General features: G+C 38.0%; 1 protein-coding gene across 5 annotated transcripts in view; it reads left to right on the top strand.

Annotated features, from left to right (window-relative positions):
- dgkza (diacylglycerol kinase, zeta a) overlaps window positions 1–26,677 on the top strand; it is a 128,622-nt gene that overhangs the window by 84,033 nt on the left and 17,912 nt on the right. For 4 of the 5 annotated variants that reach the window (XM_048262636.1, XM_048262637.1, XM_048262635.1 and 1 more), the window contains 8 exons: window positions 1,265–1,344; window positions 2,278–2,322; window positions 4,108–4,177; window positions 8,615–8,655; window positions 9,505–9,701; window positions 13,796–13,909; window positions 18,338–18,394; window positions 26,618–26,652. In XM_048262636.1, coding sequence (XP_048118593.1) covers window positions 1,265–1,344; window positions 2,278–2,322; window positions 4,108–4,177; window positions 8,615–8,655; window positions 9,505–9,701; window positions 13,796–13,909; window positions 18,338–18,394; window positions 26,618–26,652 — 639 coding nt within the window. The remainder of the gene's footprint in view (window positions 1–1,264; window positions 1,345–2,277; window positions 2,323–4,107; window positions 4,178–8,614; window positions 8,656–9,504; window positions 9,702–13,795; window positions 13,910–18,337; window positions 18,395–26,617; window positions 26,653–26,677) is intronic. The other variant, XM_048262634.1, reaches the window with a different exon arrangement.

Below are 26,677 nucleotides of genomic sequence, written 5' to 3'. Positions count from 1 at the left end.
GTAAACAAAGCTGGCTTTTGCTCTCTTCACTTGCCTTTGATCCAAAAATATATCATGCTGCTGCTACCCTTTTTGCTGTTGTCACAGTTGCTTGATACCTAAAGAACTCTGACAACAGAGCCAGTGCTAAAAAAGAGCAGGAACAGAGGGAAAAATAGAGAGTCGAGTGAACTTGAATTGAATTACAGACTGACTGTTCAGTGGTTGCTAAGCAACCGAACATTCCTCATTGAAGAAGCCTGTATTTCCCCCATCCCCCAACCCACTTCTCTGACTTTGCCTGGGATTCTTGAAGACCTCCACAGGCATGAGCTTTTTTTTTTTATTCAGAAATCTCTGTTTGATAGACTGCAAGTCAGTGACTTAGAACTGCATTGCAATAGATTGGCTTTTTGACTGAACACTCACTAATGGCTTATGATCAGATTTTTTTAGGTTTACATTAGTAATATTTATAGTATTAATTTAGCAATATGGTGTGAGTGAGAGTGGGGTTGGTAAAGGATATACCCTCAACTTTGGTTTGGGCTGGAGGCCAAAAAAAATGAGGGCTATATGTGGCTATGTGCACAATAATCTGCTACTCACTTGTCCTCATGTTAATCAACATGTTTATCTGAACATTCATCCTGGGATATCCACACTCGTGGAATGCTTCTCGTTCAATTAGATATTAATAAACAGTTCTACCGCACCTAGTAGTATAACTCGTATAATAGTTTTAGTTATTATAATAAATGTTTTCAAATAGTGACAATAACTTGTATGGCACCGTTCAGGTGAGGATGTTGAAAGTAGAAGGCAAAGTAGGATACATCCAATATGTGATGTTGAAAGTAGAAAGCAAAGTAGTATACTGTACATCCAATATGTGATGTTGAAAGTAGAAAGCAAAGTAGTATACTGTATATCCAATATGTGATGTTGAAAGTAGAAGGCAAAGTAGTATACTGTATCCAATATGTGTTTGACTGTGTGTGTGTGTGTGTTTGTGTGTGCTCTGGGGTATATTTTGTGAGTGAATTCAAACTGTTTTTTTGTACCTTTCTGTTTCAAAATGTCTGTGTTTTTGGTGTAAAAGTAGTCCTACATAGCAAACAAGCTACAGGGAGCTGAGTTGTCTGATTTCTAGTATTACATGCAGACATCGGGCAGTTTGGGTCAAGTGTTTACTAACAGTCTGACCTAAGGTGTACATTAGTGTGTAACCATTTTCCTCATCCATCTCCATCTCTCTCCCTCTCCCCATCTATTTGTCTCTTAGCCATCCCACTGGGACTCATTGTTGTTCCAGGAGACAGTGACCTGGAAACATGCCGCTCTCACATTGAGAGGCTACAAGAGGTAAGGAGAATATGCAGGCAGAAAAACTGTGAGGATGAAATCTGAGAGTGTCTGAATGCAAGAAAACAAAAGACCTGGAAATATAGCCACCCATGCATTACTGCTGGTTTTCCCCATACACTGAATTGCCCACTTTGCTGGACATGTGTGCAACAGTGTTCCAGGGACAGTGAATAGAACTGTGCCTTAAAAAAAGTAAACCCACTCCCCACAACCTTTCAATCCACTCCCCACAGCTTTTAATAGAATGCCCAATGCAGTAAATAGTGCATGAAATGTGTGGTGGAATAGAAGCCTCATTGTGTGGTGTGACTGCACTCTGTTTTCTTTTCTCCATACTCAAAGTATTCTAACCCAAACGTGTCCCTTGACTTGCTGTTGTGGAATATGCCCTTAGACCTGTTCTGGTTGATGGAGGATGGCTCTTGGTATCAGCTATATGTCATTTTGGTTCATTTGAAACACAGAAATACTTCTCTGACCTTCCTGACCTATGTCTTAATGGCTATAGGCCCATTCATAGAGGCATTTTTCAGCAAGCCTAACATATACCAGATGCATGGCAGATACTTTAGATTTGTATGATATAGAAAAGTAGGCAAGTATAACTAAGCATAGAGAATTGACTGAATATTTAGAAGAAACATAATTTCATTGTTTATTGTTGGTTTAAAGGTATTATTGTGATTCTATCCAGTGACCTAACCAGGCCATATAGGAGTGCAAGGAGTGGTCATACTTGTCGATATAGCATCATCAGACAGTCTCACAAGGATTACTCAAATTGATTTTAAGTTTATATATACAGTAAGGGGAGCTTTTGGGGACAGGACCAAAGTCACTGAAGTTGTGCATTTACCCTCAGTTTACAAGGGACCTTGGAAATGGGTTTGTCTTTGTGCTCCTTGTCTAATGCTGTGGGCTCTTCTGCAGGACTTCATCTCTTTTCATCCCTCTTTTCAGCGATTGGTGCTCCAGGTTTGTAATAGGGAAACTTTGAATCCTGGATCACCATGAGGAACAAGTCTGAAATGGGAAATTTCCTCATAAAATGAAAGCTCGGCTCAAACAGTAACTCTCCCAAATTTAAGTTCTCCATAGAGATATTGAAATCTGATACAAATAAATACATAACAAACAACAAATAAATATTTTTTCAATCAGACATTTAATTCCAGATGTTATCAATCAAGCTGCAGTTGGGTTATTTAGCTTTTGTTTACCATTGCAAAACAATCCAACTGCAGGTTTATGATACATGTAATTCATTTTTTGTCCTCATGTTAGTTTTATTTTAACAAAATAATATTGTATATAAATATTAAAAATCACACTTTGTCACTCAAGATACATCAAGGATGTAACTCCTGAATGAATATCTATGAGCTTTTCATTTACATGGGGAAGTCATTTTGCTTCAGTGTTGAGGGAGAAGCTGTTGAAGTAGCCTAATCAAAATATCTGGCGCTAACAGATGCTGCAGCTTCCTGCCTCCAGATGCCAGATGTTGTTTCCCCCCTGCAGTGGGTCTGTTTCCACAAATCCTATGCAGTATTGTTTTGTTGAGCCAGTCAGCATTGGAATACCATAACATGTTAAATTATTAAAAACATATTTAGATCTTCCTTTCCCAGTTTGTGTTTAACTGATAGTTCTGCATATTGACTCCCCAGACCTTCGTAGCAGTCCCTATTTTATCGAGATCCTTTCCTCCTTGTTCCTCTATGTTCCTCTCCCTCCTCTGTGCACAGCATTAAATCAGGTCTAAGTCAGGTGCCGGGGCTGGGGGTGGTAATCAAAATAAAATATCGGACCATTGCAGTTGGCTGTTATATGGTTTTATAGCAGTCTTCCCAGCTTGCTGTACTGTTTGAATTATTGTCCTTCTCTGAGAATGGGGCATTATCATTCTTTGCACATGCTCCTGTTAAGTCAGATTTCCTGTCTCAATCTGCTGTGCAGTTCATCCTCTTGCACATCAGTTGACAGCAGGATGAAGCACGATGTTACTAAAACATACACTTTATACAAAAAGGGGAAGGCAAATGCCTTTTACAGTCGAATGCTATTTTACAATCTAATAAACTACATGTGTAGGTACTTTGAAAACATTAATGATTTCGTATTTTAGAATACATAGTGCTGCCAGCAAACCAACCGAATTCCCTTATGAAGTAGTAAAATGGGATGTAAAGATGTGCACATTGATCCCCACTCTTCATACCCCCAATCCGGTACCTATGGTCTAGGTTTGTGGTTTATGCTGTTTTGTGGTTTTGCCTGTATGTTATTATGTGTACATTTAATTACTTTGTTGAAGTTGTTGCATGGTTGTTTTGATGTGTGTGTGCTGCTGATGTGGGATGTGCATGGGTCTTTAATTCATTACACATTCCAAGCACACAGTGCAAATTGCCTAAATGTGTTAAAGTCAGGGTTGCTATTGATATTTCACCTGATAAACATTATTCTTCACTGTGCAAGTATTCAACAGATCAGCTAATCACAAAAGTTGGAAGTTCAAGTAAATGTGTAATGGTTTACAGAAGCCCTTCTGTGAAGCTCGCTAAAAAGTGAGTGTTCTGTGAAAGGGCAGTGTCACTGGCTGAGACACAGAAGGGTTTCATTATGCTAGGCTTATGCCTTAGTTAATAAACCAGCTGCCCAGACAAAATGGGGTTAAGGCTTTCCAATCTCATTTCTACAGCAGTCTATAGAGAGAACTGCTGTAGAAATAATCTTGTTGCCCGCTTTTTCTCCTAGGAGGGCGATGGGAACAAATCAAAGACCCTGTCCTCTCAGAGGCTTTCACCAAAGTGGTGCTTCCTGGACTGTGAGTATGGATTTCTATTAGAGCCATGCTAATATCCATCACCTCATTTTGGTTTATTTTCTTTCTTAAACCTCTCACTCTCATTTGAATCTTTTACCCCTCAGGCACTGTAACCTCTCTCCACCAAATCGGCAAACTTAGAATATTGTACGACAGGATTAGATGTTAGCAAAAAATACTCTGCTAAAAGAATAAATAGCATAAATATATTTTATTATCTCTTGGCCTTAAGGCATTACTTGACAATCACATGCACTTGTGCAGTCAGTGCACACAGTCTGCATGGACACAAAATTTGGCGTTGCATGGAGAGTTTGTGTGGCCTGTGCAGATTAAGTTTGTAATCATCTGCACCATGTAACAGACAATGGCCTCTGTTCTGTCGATCAGAAACGCTTGCTGAAAGCCCGACGCAAAGCTTATTCTTTATCTTACACCCAGTCAGTGGCGGATTTTGCACCATGCGCTTCACTTTTATTAATCCTTGCGCCCAGGGGTGTGGCAGGAGATGTGGTCTGGCACATGATCCAAAATTGACCAAGAAAAACCTGATCTATAGCGAAAAGCTCATGTAAAGCACAGCTGAAGACTAACTGTCACGAGACGTAAACAGCTCTTAGCAAGCAGTCCCAAACTTTTTTGCAGGATAAATAGCCTTAGGATTTTTATTCAGTCATTCGAACATTATTGGGGTAAGGGTTGCTTTTTTCAGGCTATGTTTTCGATTGTCAATCAATAATGAAAGTAAATAACTGTGTAGAACTGTTTTGCTTATGAGAACACCGTGATGATAGTTTCACTTTGCCTGTGTGTTCAAATAATTTGCGAGTGCAGAATGCAACAGGTTTGCACAAACGGGTTTTAGTAAAGCAAGGTTTAGTAGAATCCCGGTCTCGCATGCGAGCAGATTCCTTCAAAATATGCCGCTGACTGGCAAAATACCGATGCGTTGTTTGAAGTTGCACTGCTTGCTGTTAAAGGGAATGCAGATGTCACTCTCATTAGTTGAAAGGAAGTTACGCCCAAAACACACCCATGACTGGTTAAGAAACAGAAGAACAACCTTTTGAAATTTGCGCCAGACGCTTGATAACAAAACCACCCCGAATGTGAACTGGACACACCCCTAAATGTATTTAAGCTTTTCGCCACTGACCATGCGTTTTTAGATCATCAAAGTAGGGCCCCATGTCTGCAGAAGTACACCTTTGGCCTAAGGCAATGCTATTAGATTACTTACAGATAAATTGATCAAATTCTGCAAAGGATCAAATGCCTTGGTGTAAACTATGTCTGCTGGTGACTTGTATAAATGTTTTTTACAAGATATCAGGCAAGGGTTATGGCAAATGGACAGTTGGAAAGGAGTGTATATCTGCTGATATTTTTACTTCTAATGAAGCAGCTGCTATGCCAACGAGCTGTCATTCCCATCTCATGTCCTAAAAGTGGAGGAGTGAGTCACTGTTCTTCCTGGTTTAATTGAATATCAGTCCAGATCAACTCCTATGAACACTCAGCCTGGGTTGGTTGCTGCCCTGTCAGGCCAGACTGGCTGCCAGAGTGGTCTTTTGTAAGATTGGTGTGTATTAAACACAGCCTCATTTAGTGTTGGAGTCCAGAATTCCAACGCAATTCCAACAGCTGCATGCATTATTTGATGATTGCCTGAGTATTTTTTCCTCTCCAAAAATTTCATTATGAGACATTAATTAATGAACAAAAACACCATCAATATAAAAAAAGATTAGGATTAATACCGCAGCATTTCAGCAAAGCATCTGAAGTCCATTACACACTATACAAATGAGCTTGAGGGGATGGTTGAAGGATGTGAAAAATGCTGTGCTTGTTTAGTAGAGCTCTTCAAGGCCTCATGAAATCACTCCCCTCTTTCTGGGAGACCAGAGCAGCAGATTAATGTTCAGCCATTTCTTGAAAAAAATATTCCAAAGGTTTAAAGGCTGACTGAGGAATGGAAGAATGTGCATAGAGCAGAGGGAGGTTTGAGCTGTATTTATTTAATTCACAATTTATTCATGTTTACCATGTGAGTTTGCTGATCCTAGATTCACAAGAAAACATGTCTAAACGAGTAGCTTCTAAAAAAACAGTGTCAAAAAAGTTAAGAAACACTCAATTGACTAAAGACGTATTACAAGTGCATTAAGGCAGATAAGCTACTGTCTATGACCGCTTCTGACTGTCTCAAAACAAAAGCACAACAGTGTCTCACGTAATTGACACATCTTTCTTCCTTTCTCAAGCTAACTTTTTGTCTATGCCTCTTCCAATGTGATTTAAAAATTAAACACAACGAGATCCATCCATTAAGGCAGATAGGCTACTGTCTAGATCAGCATTTTTATGAAGGTGAATACTAGGTAGAAGTAAAAATAAATTCGGATTAACAAATAAATCAAAAACAAATATTTTATTTGAAATTTGAACAAATAAATAAATAATGTATTATTCATAATGCAGTTCCCCTTGCATTCGTATGCAAAATCAGAGGAAATTGTGTGCTTGTGTGTTTGATGGGGGTGAGGAGGGGTGATAGGCTCTTGGCAGATACTCTCATATCTCACTGTATCTTTCTGCTCATCTGCACCCACTCAGCACTGGCCCTCCTCAGCAGCAGCTCCTCTGCCTACCAGATAACTCATTAGATGGACAGCCCTATAGGGCTGAGTGTCTGACCAACTGAGCTATGTTGCTGAATCACGGATGCTGACGAATTATATAATGGACCCTTTTTTATAACTTCGCTGAAGCATTTTTATGTAATATTGAAATCCACAAACCACTAGAATGTACTGTGTATACTTTAAAATTGAGCCAATAATCTCTCTCTCTCTCTCTCTGTCACACACACACACACACACACACACACACTCACACACACTTCTCATGAGCTTTGTTACATTGTCCTGTCTCTGACCTAGGACACAGAATTAATGACTCCATTCTGTTTGTTCAAATGAAGCCCATTTAAGGCTGAGGTTATTTGTATTTCTGTCCAACTTCAGTTTATTTTTATACTCAAGAGGCTAATAAGGTCAACACTTTGATTAAGCATTCTTAGAACTACCAGGTCTCTCCGTCTTAATTAGAGGTGAGCTACTTAATACATGTTGTATGTCTCCTTTAGGTAGAACACATTATCAGAACCATTTTAACCTTTTCAGAGACCTACAGCAAAATCTGTTCAACCCGTTGAACCCACCCTCACAATTACATTTTCCTTGTTAATGTTTTGCTGTACACAGTTAAATAGTGTACTGCTTAAGGCCATTGTCTCATTCAAAAGGCCATAATCCCTCAATCTGTTGTTCAGCCACAGTGGTGAGGTCATTCGGCTTGAATGAGGAAAACTTTCCTCACATAACTGAGACTAAATCGATACCAAAAGATGACTTGATGATCCCATATTCACAAAGCATCATAGGGCCAAAAGTAGCTCCTAACTGATTGATTTAAGATAAATCTTTATAATAACAATAATAGGTGTGTTAGTCTTAACTTTAGGACTCTTCATTTATTATATTTGTATTTATCTATTTGACAGAGGTATTACAGCGCACTAAAAGTAGACCAGAAGTCTGGGAAAACCTATGCATATTTAGGAAGACTCTTAACTCTCTAAAACCAATTCACAAATTATCTGAAAACTATCATTCTGTACACAGCAGTGTATTAGAGAATCCTGTAAAACAGCTGTCAATCACAAGGGAATAACTAGTATGTTCTGTAATGAATAGACCGGCTTATGATGTAATTCTGTCTTAAAAGGAGGAACTTCAATTCAGAATCCTTTTGAATCCTTTTCAGCATTCTTACACTAATCTTAAAGGGACACTAGGCAAGCCTGATGCTTTTTCTCTACGAAACTCCCCCTCGCTCGGTCTGAAGCTCTTTTCCTTTTCTTCGCGTCTTCCGTCAAGGGTTTTCGCTGCTTCTTCGCCGGCTCTGCCATTATACACACGTTTGCAACAATCTCTAGCGTTTCGTTAGCCTGCCTCTGTGCTGTAAACTGATCCTGCTTCGGTCGGCGGGTAGGATACACCGAACTTGCAAGTGGGATATTCTTCCTACAGGCAGTATGGGCGGGCTAGAGAGCCTTCATTCGGCCCGTAATGAGTAATTTAACCATATACCGACTTACGAAGATGATTAATTAACACGAAAACGTTGCCTGGTGTCCCTTTAACCTCATTACCATACTGATCACATTGTTGTTGCAAAATGTGTGTCTGACAATAATAAGACTGTGACTGTTGGACAGTTGTCTTGGTTAATTGGTTAATAGGCTAAATTTCATATGCAGATGTTGTAGTGGGCCATGTAGGTTTACTGGTGGGTTTAATTTATGAATTCATGCCTTAGTGTCTTTTCTCTATAATAATTAATATTGTCTGATTGTTCTCTTGTCAACAGCTACTACTGCAGACCGCTTTTACAGGATTGATCGTGCACAGGTAATTATTTTCTGCAAAACAGTTTAACTGAAATCAAGTGTATTGCAAAACCCTGACTTAAACATCCTCAATCTATACGGTGCATTGGTTTATCCCCTTTGTACAGCATTACGTACATGTTTACAATCAATTGACTTCATATCATAATTGTATTTATTTGTTTTTTATGTATGTGTGTGATTATGTTAAAGTGTAACTCTGGAGTAAAAACAACCTAAGGTCTATTTACGGTAATTAACAACTTCAAAAGTTTGATTGAGAGCAAATTTATGTTAATTGGTGACGTTTTGGGCAAGACCATTTTATCACTGAATGGGCTTACAGTGACGCTAACAGGGCAAGGTGCCACATCACAATTTTATACTATTTTTTTCTAACAATGCTCAAAATATAATTACACTTCTGTGGTAGTGTGGTAAGGGTTTCTTCTGACAAACCGAAGTATTGTCAACTTTGAAAGTGTACAGAGAGGTTATACAAGACCTGTATCTGTAGGAAGACAATTCCATGGCTTCCTGGTCCGGTATCGTCAAATCAGTGGGCACTTTCAATCTTGCAGCGTTGCACAGATCTTGCTGAATCTTACAATACAAACATGCCTTACGTTTAAGCAGATCTGCAGATATAAAATAGACCCTAGGTTGTTTTTACTCTACAGAGTTACACTTTAATATTATTAATTGCTGCTGTAACATCATGATGAATTCTAATTCATGAGATGAATTCTATCTATCTATATCTATAGCTGTGTATATATATATATATATATATATATATATATATATACACACAGAAATATAACATACTGTATGAGTCAATCAAAATGATTGACCCAATTAATTTTTTTAGGAGCACCTGAACTATGTGACTGAGATCTCGCAGGATGAGCTCTTCATTCTGGATCCTGAGTTGGTTGTCACAGAGACTGTGAGTACATCACCTGGGATGCCTGAACTGGTGGACTCTTTGGAAGAATTCACAGCCAGCTCACGCAAATTTGCTTTTCCATCATCATCCTCCTCTCCACCCTCTTCTCCTGGCCCCAGGTAATATATCCTACAAATTTCCCATCTCCTTCTCTTTCTCATTCAAGATTCACTTTACTTTCCTACTGTGTAGGACTATCAGTCATTCTAGAAACATAAGACTCAAGACTGGATAAGACAGCTACAAACATAATTATTAAAACATACTGTTAATTAAACATTAAAATACTATCATTCTAGTACAGAGTACAGAGAAGCACTACACTTGGCAAATGGTCAATCATCAATAAATAATTAAAAAAAAGGTTTCTATATCTATTCCATTCCTATTGCATTTGCTGCCATGTAAGAGTAGGCTTTTACTGGTCAGGGATAACATTTTTTTTAAATCTGTTCAAATGACAATGTGGCCAACCTTATGGCCTCCCTTATGGCAGGAGCTAGTATTCATTTTGTAGAACATGAGTTGGATGAGATACAGTATAATCGTGTTGGCTTGCCTTAACACAGTCTGCTTATAGACAGACTGCAGGTTACTCACACACAAGCACATACATACACATTGTGTAATTTGGTATAACAATATATACAATTTGGTAATATTTTATATATTTTTGAAAACAAATATTTACATTTTCATGTTAAATTGCCCCCTACCATTCGTTATGACTGTACAGAAATGGTCAAGACTTGACCATTCTCTGACCAGTCTTGTGAACTGAAGGACGGTTCCCTTTTACAGTATACAGGGTATCCACCTTTTTACATCATTGCTCAGTCTTCAGTGAACATGAGTATCATCATAAACCAATGATGTTGTAGAAACTAATTAACTGTAGTTTTACTCAAAAATAAACTTTTCCAAACATCTGTTCAGATGCCTGTCCTTTTATTGTAAGTTGTCAAGTATAAACTCTATCTGCATTGTAGCGGCATGCTGTTCCATCAGTTTGTTGTCAGAGCACACCTGGAGGCAGAACAGGCACATCATTACTGAGAAATCGGCAGTTGAAGCTTGAGCGCTTATCACTTTGTAAAGTGTGTGGGCAGGCAACGTGATTCCAAACTCTCCAGCAGACTCTCTCTCTTGCATACTCTCTGTCAAACATACGCACAAGCACACGCTAGCGTCACCAGTACAAACGCAGTGGCATTTGATATTTTCAAAAACTGAAGAGGCCATCTTAGATTTGTGTAGCATTCAGACAAAAATCTGTGAGTGGGTGGGTATTGGACTGGCTACGTCCACAGTTTTCAAACGAAACCAATCTTCGTCCAAACAAGGATTTTTAGTTCTGTTTCAGATCTGCGTCCATACCACATGCCTGAAAATGCATGTCATACAACCATTTATCTACATATGGAAATTGTTTTCTTCTGGAAAAGGGTCACGTGAAGGAGAGTGATCGTAACTGATGAGGCTTAATCAGAAAGTAAATATGGGTGGCTTTATAATCATTTTCAAAAGTCTCTGTTTCTGTCTTTCCACATTAAAATGAAACCCTGGAGTTTCCAGACTGAAATGGAGCCTCACTCTGCTTTGGGGGTTTGGAAACGTCAGTAGTCAGGATGATTGGAGTTAATGTCACAAAAGTGATGTTCAAACAAATGTTTTCAAACAAAAACGCAATGGTGTGGATATAGCTAGCCCGATTTGTGGATCTGTACAGGCTAATATCCTCACATAAATGGTTCACCATTGAACGACAATTATCACACAAAAACTTTAGGGCTAACGTTAACCCCTTCACTTAAAGAATTTACAGCTTAATTACATCACCAGCAGTTCAATCTATGCATAAGTCTGCTTCAGCCGCCAACTTCCCTTCCACCTTCTAGTTCTTCATCTGCATGTGTGAATTTCAAAAGAATAGTGTAGTCTCAAGTCCAACTCCATGCATTTAATGGAAACTAGTGCAGTGCCCGTTCAAACATGGCATTCCTGTAGAAAAACCATAGCCCAATTACCGTAAAACTTCAAATAATAGCCGAGTCCCAAATAGAGGCCTGTCTCTTTTAAACGCCTGATGTGGCTACATGTTTGGGTTAAAGGCCGGTCTCATAGAGGTCTGGTCTGTTTTTTAGTTTCGAGTTGTATTTCATCTTCTAAAACTCGTCAGATCGTCTGTTTAAGCCATAAGGTGCAGACTGCGCACGCTAACGTTATGATTACATGACATTAAAAGACGGGAAAAAGCTAGAGTTCCAAATTGTATGACTTTTTTTAATATGAACTATGCCTATGTCCGACTTCGACATCAATTCATCCCTTTTGTTTCAAATTTGCGGATAGGCCGATGGTAAGCTTGTTTTTATGCTGGCAACAAAACAAAAGGGTTCACAAACGTTATTCTTTATTCTAAATGTGTACCGCCATGGCAATTAAGAGAAAGAAGTAGGCTATGATTTGAAATGTAAGTTGACTGTTGTCAAAATAATTAATTTGATAATATTTTCCATCTTTGCAGAGGAAAAGTTTTGTGTAAAAGGAATCAAAGGCCTGTCTCATATAGACGCCTGTCTCTAATACTAGCCGTTTACAGGATTCACACCCTGTAGGCTATCGGTTGAAACACTGCCCATAATCACATCCCAATGGAGCAGTATCAGACTCATATTCTGACTAGAATTTGAGTATGAAGACGTCAGGCTAGTCCTCTATTTCACAGCGACATGATCGTACTTTGTCAAAGCATGAACATATATCCTCAACCGCGACTCTGATATGTAGCCAAGATGGTGTCCGTTGAAGGCTAAAAGTGTCCATTGTTCTACACCGAACTTCTTGACCATTACAAGTGCACCATCCGGGTACTTGCTATTGCACACTTTATGTCTATGCAATTATCATCCTAAATGTAACCTGCATTGTGTTGAACCGCGTAGTTCAGCCCTACACATGTCTGGACTCGAACCTGCCAACAGCAGCACCTCGGATTGGAAGTCGAGCGTCGCTAAGGCGTCGGGGAGTAAGGTTTACTAACGTTCCACATGCACAGCTATGCTAGCTGGCACCCGTTACAATAACAACTCAAATTAGGTATTGCAAGCACAGAAGTACGCCAATTTAGCCAACTCCAAAATCTATAGAAATAAATAAAGAGAATGAAGCAATGGCTATTGCTTAATCTCAGAGTATGAGTTTGGAACTACCGGCAAGCATCACACAGACTGACACAGATTTACCATAAGCAAAAAAAAAAAAACAAATTGAATAAGCTATTTCTTATGTCTTATTTTCTTATGTCCCTGATCTGGGAACGCCATTATTCAATACAAAGCCATTATTCACTTCATTTAAGGGCCAAGTCAAACTGTTAGGGGAATTGCTCTATAAAACATTCAAGTTAATGACTGTAAACTATATTGTCCCTGAACATGAAGAAAAGCCCTCAGACCCTATACTTTCACTGCTTTTGTAGTGAAGTTTATCTCTAACCAAGTTCGGAGTGTTTGTTTGTTTGGTAAGCTTTCCCTTCAGCGAATGGCTGGGTAAAGCAGACTGCCCTTTGAGATGTTGATGAATGCTGAAGGGAGTGCAGAAGTATCAGAGACAAGACCTAGATCGTTGTGTGTTGCTCTGACACCAAACCTCCAGGGGTGAAATAATGATGTGTGCCGACAAGAGGCAGAGCCTTTCCGTGTTTTTTCAGTCAGCCTGGTAGATGAAAGAAAACAGAATGATTTTACCAAAGTATTGCTCTGTGGTAAAATCTACCAATATTCCTTGCGGACTTATCTTTGCCAAATTAAATGTGCTCTTTCCTTACCTCATTTGCGGAAAAATGAGTGGCAATATATTAACTTAAAATGATTTTCATGAAATAAAATGGAATAATTTTTTATGAGCTGTGTGTGTGCTTGTATGCCTATGTGGTGAATGTGTGTATGTGGAGAAATTGATTGCTATGATAAACCTTGCAGTGTTGTCCACAGACATTTAGGTAAAACTAGGCATAGCCCTTCAAGCCCAAAATCAAATTACACTTTGGTCATGGACGCCTCGTTCTCATTAGGGTCTTATGCTTTGGTGTTGACTTGTGCCACAAGCTATTTTGTGTTTATGTTGATCTTATACCCTGTTCTAGCCTAGCACTCTCAACAGGAGCACTACAGTACATTTGTTTAGTCTCTTTCCTTGTCTGTCTGGACAGAGTTCAGGAGCTCAAACGGACTGCTCAGAGGAAACGTGTCTCTAGTGACAGCTCGGTAGCTGAGGCACTCACTCATGGTGACTCAATGAGGACCACCAAACCAGCGCTCACCAGGTGAGAGCTTGAGCTATACCTTTTCACAGTCATTATTACAGAATGATTAAGTACACTATAAGTACAGTATTGAAAATGTACTCTATATTATTTTCATTGGATAGACAGTCTGTCAATTGCCTATATGCCAGGAAGGCTCTTTAGCCAGCGCATATATTTCCGGTGGAGTGTACAAGTGAACACGCAAGGAGCAGAATATAACAGAAGATGCTGTTACAACACAGCTGACGCTCCATCGGAAATATATGAGCTGGCTGAAGAGCCTTCCTGCCATATAGGCAGTTATGCAATTAAGGTATTGTTACATAAGGATCTAAAGTAAGTGTTACTAATGTGATATAATCTTTTAGTGTGATGTTACTAGTGTGATATAATTTATGATGACCATACGGAGTGCCATGGTTCTTTCTTAGCTTGGATTATTTATTTTTGAACAGGGATCAATAGAATTAATGAAACATCTACTTTAATAGTAATACATCTGTAAGGAGATATTTCATGTTTGCTCCAAAAATGCCTTTGAGAATTAAATGTGAAACTTCATTGTAACTAGCAAAGTAATCTGCTTTGTAGATTACATTTCCTGTCGGTTGTTTCAGTTAAACTATTCAAGAGTAGATCATTGCTTTGCCAGTATAGTTAAATTTAAACTTTCAACTTCATATGGTAAGCACATGAACATATGTTCTCAGTGTAAAGAATATTTTTTTCTGGAATGTACCAAAACACAGGGAAAGTAAGTGATAATGTATGGAACGCCGGTCATTATTGGGAAAATAAATCCCGACAGGGCAAACCGGACCCAAACACGCCAGCGGAGGGGTCTTGCTTCGCCCTGAAGGGACTTTTTTACCCAGGACTGATTTACTTGCGGAGTGATATGAAAGACGTAAATCAGAAGCAGAAAACCCGTTGCCTTTGATAGCGGCAATTATACGTTTCAGCGCTAATTTGACCGTAGAATGTTGGGAAATTCCATTCAAGTCAATGGAGCATTCTACTAGCGTGAATAGCCATATAATAAACATTAATAGTTAATATGAATGCATGCAATTCATAAGATGAATGGGGTGAATGTGAATGGATAGCAAACTGCTAAAAGGAATTGTGTGTCGTGGTTATATCACAGTGGAAGCACCAGTTCTCCATAATAAGGTGCCACAATAAATAGCAAACTAGTAATTACCTAACCCTTTCTTAATATTTGTTAATTGTTACTAACATATCTATTTGGCACAAGTTAATAGTTTTTTCATTATTAATTAAATATTAGTTGTTTGCATAAAATCTGTATGTTAATGTTTTAGCAAATCTATTAACTAATATTGTATTAATATGTGTTAATAGTTAACTAAATGTCTTTTTGGCACTAATTAACAGTTATTTCTTACATCATTTAAATGTTAAATGTGTATTTGCAAACTATATGTTAATAGAAATTACTTATTATTTAACTAATTGTTATTAAACTGTGCTTCTGCCTATCCCAATATGAACCGCTCTCCATAGGACCCTTACAATAGATAGATAGATAGATAGATAGATAGATAGATAGATAGATAGATAGATAGATAGATAGATAGATAGATAGATAGATAGATACTTTATTGATCCCCAAGGGGAAATTCAAGAAAAAAAAACACAGAGCTACCTTGACATGCTGCCACTGTTGTCGGCGCCGGAACCCCTTATAATAAAGTTGGTTAAGCTTAATTAATATATTAGTAATATATAACTACTACTTCCAAAGGCAAAGAGTACACTACTTTCAAAAGACTAGACAGAGAGTCACCAATTACAGGACAGCCAACCACAAAGGTATCCAATAAGGATGAAGTGGAAGAAGAGGAGCGCAAACTCTCACACAACCAACCACTGGCAGTAGGGTGCCTTATACACCCCACAAGACCATAAAGCCAGAAACCATAAATTCTACACAAAGCTAATCAGAAAAGCTAGATAAATAATAATATGTCATTAACTTTTATATTAGCATATAGTTTGTAAATAAACATTTAACATTTAAATGATGTAAGAAATAACTGTTAATTAGTGCCAAAACATATATTTAGTTAACTATTAACATATATTAATACAATATTAGTTAATAGATTTGTTAAAACATTAACATACAGATTTTATGCAAACAACTAATATTTAATTAATGATGAAAAAACTATTAACTTGTGCCAAATAGATATTTTAGTAACAATTAACAAATATTAACAAAGGGTTAAGTAATTACTAGTTTGCTATTTATTATGGCACCTTATTATGGAGTGTTACCGTTTTGTGAACTCCATGAAATTGTGAATTTCATGAAGAAATTGCCTTCATGCCTGTGATTCATGTTCATCTAGCAGCCTCTGTGTCCTGTAAGAGAGGTTGGTCTGCATAATTTTATTGTGCACTGGAGAATCACCAACTATACAAGTACCACCACAGTGGAAAGAGTGCAAAGTAAAATGTGCAGGGTGAACAGCAGCAAAACTCCCCTAGTGTGTGTTTGTTGAGATGTATTCCTCCCACTTGTTTCCACAATATGAGAAGTCAAGTGTTTTCTCCAAATTATACAGTTGACCCCGTCCTGTGAATACTTACACAATACAATGTGCAGAAGTATTCCAGAAATGATCAACTGTTCAAAGACAGACTAAATCTGTTAAGTTTTTTTAGGGCTGAGTGAGGTAAGCTTGAAACTACTGTGAAATGTGAAGATGATGAGTTATATTTTGGTATTATATTGATGGGCACAGTCGTGCTTGTTTAAAGCCTCAGTGGTCTTTAGCTGCATCTCCACATCCTCTTATGGTGAAACTAAAGGTCTATAGCAATAGAGTAGCAGGTAGCATCTATATTTATTTTATTTATTTTTATTTAAGGTTTATTTAGACATGGACAGTGCACATTAATGAACATAAAAATGTAAATGCGCCAGAATTAGCCAAAATGGCTATTTTGCATCTGTTGTCTATGGGCCGATGTTAACAGGCCAGATGTTCCTACAAGAAACTCTAAACACATCATTGCAAACCTAAAAGATAAAACAACACTTTACACATAAGATGTACTATAAAAAAGACAAACAAGTGAAAATAAGTAATAAAATGAGGGAGGGAAAAGAAAAGAAGAGAGAGCATGGGACAGGGATGGTAAGTGTGCAGTCGTCTGGTAAAACTGGCAAGCAGAGTCAATAGCGGTGTGTTATTGTCTTTTTTTGTTCAATGTTGACAGGTCTGGTTGCTGATTATCCACTTCTTTAGGTTGGATTTGAATATGTCATACGTTTTCATGTCTCTAATATAGGATGGTATTGTGTTCCAGTCATGTGCAGCTCTAATAGAAAAAGCAGATTGGCCAAAACTACTTTTTCTCAGTTGAATTACAGTCTCCTCTAACTGTGCTACGTGTAGATCTGTAAGTGGGTGGATTTGTTTTTACAAACTGATTTAGAACTGGAGGAGCCAGTCCATTGATAATCTTATACACTAAACAGGAGTTACTGTATTTCACCAGATTTTCCCAACTTAATATCTTATATTTTTTAAAAATTGGACTGTGGTGATGATATCTGGGCTTTTTATCAAGGACTTTAAGAGTCTGTTTGTACAGTGACTGGACAGAGGTATAGGAAGTGGTACCTGACTGAGACCAGGTTGTTAAACAATATGTAATGTGGGAGAAGATCATTGAGTACATGTACATTATTGCAGCCTCAGTTGACATACAGTTGTGGATGTGTCTGAAGTTTGCCAGATTGAACTTGACTCGTTGACAAACCTTTTTTATGTGAGGTTTAAATGATAACTGATTGTCAATAACTTAAACTCAGACACTACTTGCAGTCTCTCCCCTGCCACTAATACATCAGGTTCTGTAAAATGTTTTTTTGACTTGCTAAAAAACATGCACACGGTTTTGGATATATTCAATTGTAAACAATTTTGGTTTAACCATGCAGTGATATGTTGCATCAAGCTTGTTAACTGATTTGTGGCCTGAACTGCACTGCTGCTGTGCACAAAGATCACTGTATCATCTGCATACATTTGAGTGTTGGCATCGGGGCAGACATTTGGCAAATCATTTACTATATTGTTGTATGTTCATTGCCTTTGTGAAGCTTAAATGAGATATACAATATCCTTCAGTGTTGGTGTGCATAATGTCATAGCATGAGCATAAATTTACTAATATCTGTAGAGCTTTCTCAGTGACATTGTAGACATTCAGCAATTGTGCTCAGTGTTCATTTGGGTCATGTATATTAATCAATGTAGACAAATGTGGGTAATTTTATGTGTTATGTATTCAATATTTGTTTTTGTTGTTTTGTCATTTATCATGAAAATGTATCATCAAATATCATTCTTTCTTTCCTCATTTATCATATTATGTTTATTCATAGTTCATTCCATTTTTTCAAAGGGTGGGGGGTGTTCACCGATCAAACACAACAGCAGCTGATTTTAAACCAACTAGCAGGTGAGAATCAATACAATCCTTTCCTGTCAGTGTCTACTCTATCTCTACACAATATCTGTTACATATCTATAGTGAAAATTCCAATTCCAAGTCATGCCTACTACCACGGTCACACTATCCAGCACATTTTGCCACTCCCTACCATGTTCTTTTATTTTTTATTTAATATCAAATGCATAGTGGAGAATAGGTGTATCCAGGTGTATACACCCAAGGACACTTATCCAATATATCCAGGTGTATCCATGACACCCAAGGACACTTCACATATATGTATACAAATACAATCAATACAGTATCAAAGTAACTGAACTAAACTAACTAATTAACTAAATATCAGAAAGTCACAATGAGTAAGCTAGGTGAAAGAGATGGGTTTTTAGATTTCATTTAATGTCTGTAATGGATTTACAAGGCCTGATATATTAAAGAATTCCAGAGCTTAGGGGCAGTGTGACAGAACACACTTTCACCCATGGTGTTAAGGTTCATATTTGGTATGTTAAGTAGACCTGCTGAGGAGGATCACAGTGAGTGGGCCGGGGTGTAGTTCTCCAAGAGATCAGGGAGATAGGTGGGAGCATGAGGGCCTTGTATGTGAGGCGTAGAATTTTTAATTGGAAGCGGTATGCAACAGGAAGCTGGATGAGCACAAGTTTTATAAGGTTTGTAGATTTGGAGCAGGTGGTGATCTTTGCTGCAGCATATTGGATTAATTGGACCTGGTGGAGTAGCTTATTTGGAATGCCTGACAGGATGGAGTTCCAATAGTCAATGTGTAACACCGCCGTTGACCAGTTATGTGTTATATGCCGTATGTGTGTGGATCTGACAGTTTTGCTCTAAATTCCTTTGTTGGTGACCCCTGACAACAAGTTGTGTAACATGTGCTTCAGGAGCTGGTGTAATGCATTTGATATCATGATCTATTGAATGGAATGGAAAGATGGAAGATGGAAATGGAAGAATATCTTAGTTTAGATTAGATTATACAACAATTAGGTTACAGTAGTTTGAACTGTTTATTAATTTCTGATTGGATGAGATGCATTCTTTGAGTCATCACGAGTACTGATATCTTTATCTTTCTACCATTTACAGCTAGTAATCACTCCACATTTTGCATTGAATTGTCTGACACAAACTTTCCATTCACTCAGAGAGAGGGAGGGCAGTATTTTTATTATGTCACATTTTACATTTTGAAGTAGTTTCAGATTCAAATTTAGTGTGAGTATGCAAGTTTTGTGCACATACTGTATAGCCTCTCTTATTCAACTTGGCTGCAGAGTGACATTTTCGATTTTTTAGGCAACAGTAGATTCCGATACTAGAATGCCAAACTTAAAGGTATTATGTCAAAACGTGATATGGAAAAGCTCATTCACACATTTAACTCCAGTAGGGTTGATTACTGTAATGGGCTTTTTACAGGCCATCCTACAAAGACCATCAAACAGCTTCAGGCGATACAAAATGCAGCAGCTAGGGTTCTCACCAAAACTAAAAAAAACTGACCATTACTCTAATACTTAAGTCCCTGCAATAGCTTCCTGTAAGTCACAGAATTGACTTTAAAGCACCACTGCTTGTTTATAAATCATTAAATGGGACGGGATCTGATCGCCTATCAGACATGCTTCAACAGTACACATCTTACAGACTACTTAGATCTCAGGAGAAATACTTGGTAACCCATGGTTAGAACTAAACATAGTGAAGCAGCTTTTAGCTACTAACATGGTTCAGCTCCGGGTGACATCAAAAAGTGCCCTAACTGTAGCCAGTTTTACATCTAGACTTAAAACCAAACTGTTCTCAGATGCTTTCTGCTAAATGATCAAATGCACTTCCTGTTAATCAGAGTTTTGTGCAGGTAGCCTATGCCAAACTGTGAAGCATACAATTAAGATGTTGGCTGTTTTCCAATAACCAGAAGTTGTGTTGTGTCTCCTGGCAATGTGTCAGTGACCATTATATCCATGTTCTTTCTATAAAGCTTGAAAAACTAATCCAGCAGCACATTTTTTGTACTTCCCCCATCTCATATCAGTGCAGGGAAGATTTGATGGACAGTATGGTAGGGGTAAAAATGAGAAATTTTCATGAAATCAACACGGTTTTTTTTTTTAAACATCTGAAATCTTCAGTCTTTGCTGTAATTATGTACTGCATATCCAGGATGCCCTTGAAATCATTTACACAATATGAGCTAATTAGGTCACTTTCCACAGAGATTGCACATAGTTGTCAGAAGTCCAGTGAAAAGCCAAGTTTCTTGAAAATAGCAAACATTCTCTTGAACAACCTCATTTACATTCAACTCTCATAAATGCACACCCAGACAATCCACCTACACATCCACCAGGACATTTAGCACCTTGGGGAGAACATGAAAATTCAAGACTGACTTGTTTTTCTCACCGTCTGTCAGCAGACAGTTTCTTACATCAGACTTTGAACTTTCATGGAAATATAGCCCAAAGATTGAAACTTTTATCTCCTTGAAGTAATCTATTTTCTTTTTTTCCGAATCAGCCCATGTCTTTAGGTACATTGCGTGTGAAAAAGAAAATGGGCTCTGGAAACTATTAAAATAGCCATAGAAAAATGAGAAATACTTCTTGAATTTCCCCAAGGGATCAATAAAGTATCTATCTATCTATCTATCTATCTATCTATCTATCTAATACTTAGTGGAGGCAATTTGTATGTCCCAATGTTGTTTTAATCAATATTGTCCCAATGGTGTTTTAATCAAGGCATTGTGAACACTAACCTTACCTTTAGCACACAAGGGAAGGATGTATTCAAATAAGTGGCATTTCTCAATATTTCAATTAAACTCAGCATTTAATATACAGTAGGCTCTCTGAAAATCTGCTGTCTCTCCTATCTGAAACTGAGTCCAAAATGTTAATGGGCCTAAACCAATAAAATAATCTACAAAAATCAAGTAGGATATGGTCTGCATCAATAATATTCAAACATTCTATAGTGTCTCTCTTGCACCATGTCTGTCTATATGTCCCCCAAGCCTGCTGTTACGTACACACTATGGTCTCCAATAGTAAATCAGGACTCATTATAAGTTGTTGAGTAAATAGTAGTGTGTGGAGCCCCCGATCAACTTCTAACTGAATTAAAAATTCAAACCAATATGTAATGGAGTTATATACAGTATAGCAAAATAAATGTAGGTATGTAGGTCAGCTATCCAGAGAAATACAGTAATTTGACAAGAAGCGGCAGCTTCCTGCATCTCCATGTAACAATTGGGGATATGCTGCCTGTTTTGTGGAGAGGTAGGCTGTGTGTGCTGCTGCCACTGAATTCAATCGCATTATATTCCAGTACAATAGTGGCAGAAAATTACGTGACCCAGCATGTAGATGGTAGGAGGTCCAGTATTATGCTAAATAAAGCAGATTAAAGATTGGTTAGTTCAAGAGTGTATGGACACAATTAATGCTAATGAAGTTAAACATTTTGTTTGAAATGAAGGGTATGCTCGTTGATTTCATGAACACTCATTTTTAAACCTAGGCCGGTTCTTCTGAATGGTCTGAATAAATGCTCTTTTGAAGGGTAACTATAACAACCATGACGGTGGGTCATTCCACGTCAATTCAACCAGGGCCCATGCACTTAGGTCTCAAAACATTCTGAAAAAATTACCAGGTGTACCTATGTTACCCAGGAGACACACTGTAAAATTACTTTTATGTAAGGCCAATACTTTCCAAGATACAGCCAGTTTTTTTACACCTGACGAAGACCTGAGTGGTCGAAACGGTGTGCATCACCCACCATTAAACTGGGAGCTTTAGACACAGTGTGCGGATACAGTATCTCTTCTTTTGTTTTATCTACTTTTTATAGCCATTCCTTGACTAACAGAGCTCAACACACTTTCCTTTTATTTGAATTGAGCATATTTTCTTGTCTTTCCCATGTCGAAAAATCACTAGGTATTTGACCTCTTTGTCTTTTCGTCTTTGTTGAAAAAGGAAGTTCTGGATTACAGCTGAAAGTTCTCGGACACTCTGATTAACTTAAAAAAAAAAGTGGAATATAAATGGCTTCTTTTACATTTTGTTTGTATGATTTTCTAGGGGTGCTAATAATTGTTGCTCGTGTTTTTGATTTAAAAAAAAAAGCAAAAATCTATGTCTTTATGAGCTATTATTTTACTCTTTCGTGAGATTACAATACCAAAAGGTTTTTATATAACTGTTTTTAGTCAACTTTACCAGGGGTGCCGATAAATGTGGAGGACACTGTATTTTAAAGACCCCCGATGCAACATTTCAACTTAAAGGAACCGTATGTAAGAAATGTATTTCAATTAATTATAAAATTGCCCTGATATGTCACTAGACATTTAATAAATCATGTTCAGTCATAATACTTACAAACAAATACTTACAAATACTTATATCACTGACAACAGTAGTCCGGCCAGGATATTGTCATTTAAAAAGTGAAGTTGCAGCTTTCAACTGATGTTGATATTGTCATGTTGTGTTTTGGCCTGATGCGCCACCCTCCACCTATCTACTAATCACAAAGTCAGTAGTGTTTCGGCATCCGGTTTGCCAGCTCTGCCAGTCAGGGGGGAGGGGGAGGGTATACATCGCTCTACAGTATTTTGAAAGTGATTGCAGTACCAGTTTTGGCCACAATCTTACATACGGTTCCTTTAATAAAACAGTTTAGAATCATTATGATGGTTAAATGACATGTTGTGGCGATAATGCTGGCTTTCCCTGCTCCCCCTACTGTATCCTAATGGAAAACCATCCTTGCAAGATCTACACTAGCGTCCCGGCAGTGTCTGAATCAGGAAGTCCTGTGAAAAGCGAGAACGAGGGAGAAACACAAAATGCTTAATATTCTCTGGACATACACATGTCCCCCCTCAAGCACCGGTTAGCCATGCTGGCTAGCTATAAGATGGCTTCATTTTTTAGATGTTCATCATGGCAGAGCCAGCTTAAAGAATAAGAACAAGAATTGTGGTATATGCACCCCAAAGCTGTAGAGGGGTCTCCGTAGAGAAAAATGCAACAACAAAAGTGAGAAATCAGTGAAGAAATGACTGGACTTACAGAACGGCCCTTTAACCCAGTGGTTCTTAAACTGGGGGCCGGGACCCCCAGAGGGGTCGGCAAAAATTTTGGAGGGGTCACAAAATGATTTAAATACATTTTCTAAAGGTTTTTAGTCAAAGGCTGCCATTGACATAATGCCTTTGGTGTAGACATAGCCATTTTCTGCTTCTGCTTCCAATGCCCATCTCGCAACATTTCGAAACCAAATTCTGCCGGTTAGAGAGAAGGGGGATCACGAGACTTGGCCCATGTTTTTTGGGGGGCCGCCAGACAAAAAGTTTAAGAAGGTGGCAACATGTGATATCAGTACACAGTAGTGTATCGAGTTCACACCAAATGCAAGCCAATACACTGTAACACTTTGAATTTTTCTGGAGTATGAACACCAAAATGTATGTCTTCATTCTAAACATTAGAATGCTGGTATTAGATTATGCCTTTCTCCCTATGATACCAGCCTCAGAAAAACAAGGCCCACATATTTCAAACAAGTACTGTATATCTGATGAGGCAGGTTTAGCCTTTGATCAAATATTCATCCAGGAACAATGCTAGTGCAGAATACAATGTCAGACGGCTTGCATCTGACATAAGGACAAGAGCGCTATTGCAGCAGCACTTCTATTCCCACTCTTCATCGTTCCTAACTATACCATTAGATTCCCCACACCCTTTCAATTTCTACTCCCTTTTTCTGCAGTCCACAGTCATTGTTGGAAAGGTAGATCCGTACACCTCAAAATATACTAGAATGTAATTAACTCTCTCTCTTTCTCTCTCTATTTCTCTCTCTCTCTCTATTTCTCTCTCACACCTGGCCTGCTCAGAATGGATTGAGACACTTAGCTCCTTGATGAATCTTACTCAGTGGAGAAAACAATAGATTATGTGTACAGGTACATGCTGGACTGAATGAATGAAAGAAAACTTATTGTGGTAAAACATGATAATGAAATTGAATACGTATTTGCCTATTGTAGATGCCTGTGACACATTGGATAGCCTTGAGTATATGGCAAACCTTAAAATTGCTGACCCCATTCTGGTGCGGATTAGTGGGCAGGGGCTTGTGTCTGCGAGTACCCCACAATTTTTAATTTAACAAGCAAAATCATTAGAGGATGAAGATCTCCTAGGAAATAATGTGCTCACTTACTGTACATGAATGTGTATGTGGCTGTGTATAAAACATGAAGAAGATATATGGGTAGAAATATTTAGGAAGAATTGATATGGTAGGTGGAAGTGCTGTAGGAGAAATAATATACCTTATCCTGGTATAGGAGAAGAACAAAGGGTGATTGGAGGGGCAATCTTTTTATACATGGCCACCATCACCTGTGTTGCCTGTATTGCCAATAGTACATTTCAACCTAGTATTGCCTGGCAATGCTTCTTTTTTTGGTGTGAAATATACAGTAGCTCTATGGTTAACTTGGAGCGCTTCAATAATATGCAGTTGCATTCTGGTTAAATCAAGAAGACGGTTACATATCATTTTTTGCAACAAAAATAGCGCTGCATTCTAGAATCTTTGATTTGCTATTGAAACAAGTAACTAGCACTGCCACTGCCACAGAGTGCTAGCCTGCCAGATGGCTTGCAATAAATCATTAATTAATTACCACTTCATATTAGCTAACTAGCTAGATGCATTTTCAAAAATTTGACCAATAAAAATAGCAATGGTGGAACAACACTTATCAACGGAATATGAACTTAAGCAGACACGTAGGCCTAAATGTAGATTTTGGTAACTTAATGGGAGACTATTGACAGAATTTAGCCTAGTGTTGATTGCTTAAAATGTTAGAGCATTTAATGCAGCCGCAAGTGAGAGCTGATTAAAGTCAGTTGGAGATGGGTTAACTCCTTGAACTGCTGTTAAATTATTATAGCTAGAGACATTAGGCTAGAGTGCATTGCCCACATATGTCCCTATAAACTTGCATCCTTAACATCAAACATGAAGTTTGACGATTTGATCCAGGAGTGCAGAATTCAAGATAGTGTAGACTACTCTTAAATGGCAAGTTATTACACCCCAACGAAACTCGTTGGGAAGTTATATTAAATGATTTGGACAGGTTTGCTCACATTAGGCTACCTACTGTAAAGCCTCACCTCATATTTCTATTACAGCAGTAGCAGTGCAGTTGGCTATATCATGATATATTGCTAAATGGCAACATGTGTCATCCAAAGGTTCTCCTCCCACTGTCCCAACTCAAAAGAAAATCTAGATAATTATGTAGCAGAAACAAGCTATGATCACACTTTGATCAGCCATGCACAATGATTGGCCACAAAATGCCTCACAAACTTGCCAATGTCTTTTGACTTCAACAAGCAATTCAACAAGACAATCTACTACTATAATTCAAAAGAAAAACTACTACTATAATGTCTTACCAGGAACAATCATATCAATCAACAATCATAATCACTTCATCACCTGTATCTTCATGAAATGGGGGAAGGATGAGGTCTGTGTTTGGGGTAAGGTGACTGGTCTATATGGTTAATGAATGGAGTTGTCTCAAGTTGTTTCGCTAAATTGTGGACATCAACAACCACTATCCTATAGTGCAGACCATCTTACAATACTACAGTATATTTTTTACTCTGCTTTATAGTGGCAATATGAATGCAAATGAATGGGTACTAATGGTAGTAGTAGGCTTGGATTTATATTCGATTTCTGGAACTTATGTTTTAATATTGTGCTGGGCAAGAAAGTTTGGCAATACTACTTTTACACAATGATCATGGTGGCCCTGATTTGATATGGTCTTCTGACTAACCTATTATGTCTTATCTTCTGTGGGACAAATTCACGAATCCTAATTGAGATTGTACTCAAGGTTTATTTTTTCCAGTTATGGTTGTACACCAAGGTATAGGTTTGCCAAGGAAAATCAAATTATCCTGAGAATGAGCCTGAAAATCAAATCAGAGTTAGAAAGATAGCACTCGAGGCTTACGTATCACTAATGCCTTCTCTCCATCCTCTCCTCTGCCTTTGCAAAAAACAAAAAATGTGCTGGGAAACAAGACTGATTTGAGTGTCTCATCTGTGTAAACATCTGTCTTCATCTTACTTTTGCAGGTCTGAGAGGAATGCATTGTGCAGTGCAGACTCAGGTAAATCAATTTATTCAACAAGTAG

The sequence above is a fragment of the Alosa alosa genome, chromosome 14 (assembly GCF_017589495.1).
Source record: "Alosa alosa isolate M-15738 ecotype Scorff River chromosome 14, AALO_Geno_1.1, whole genome shotgun sequence".
Classification (NCBI taxonomy): Eukaryota; Metazoa; Chordata; class Actinopteri; order Clupeiformes; family Clupeidae; genus Alosa; species Alosa alosa.
Note: the sequence above shows the minus strand (reverse complement) of the source record. Positions and strands in the feature narration are given on the sequence as shown.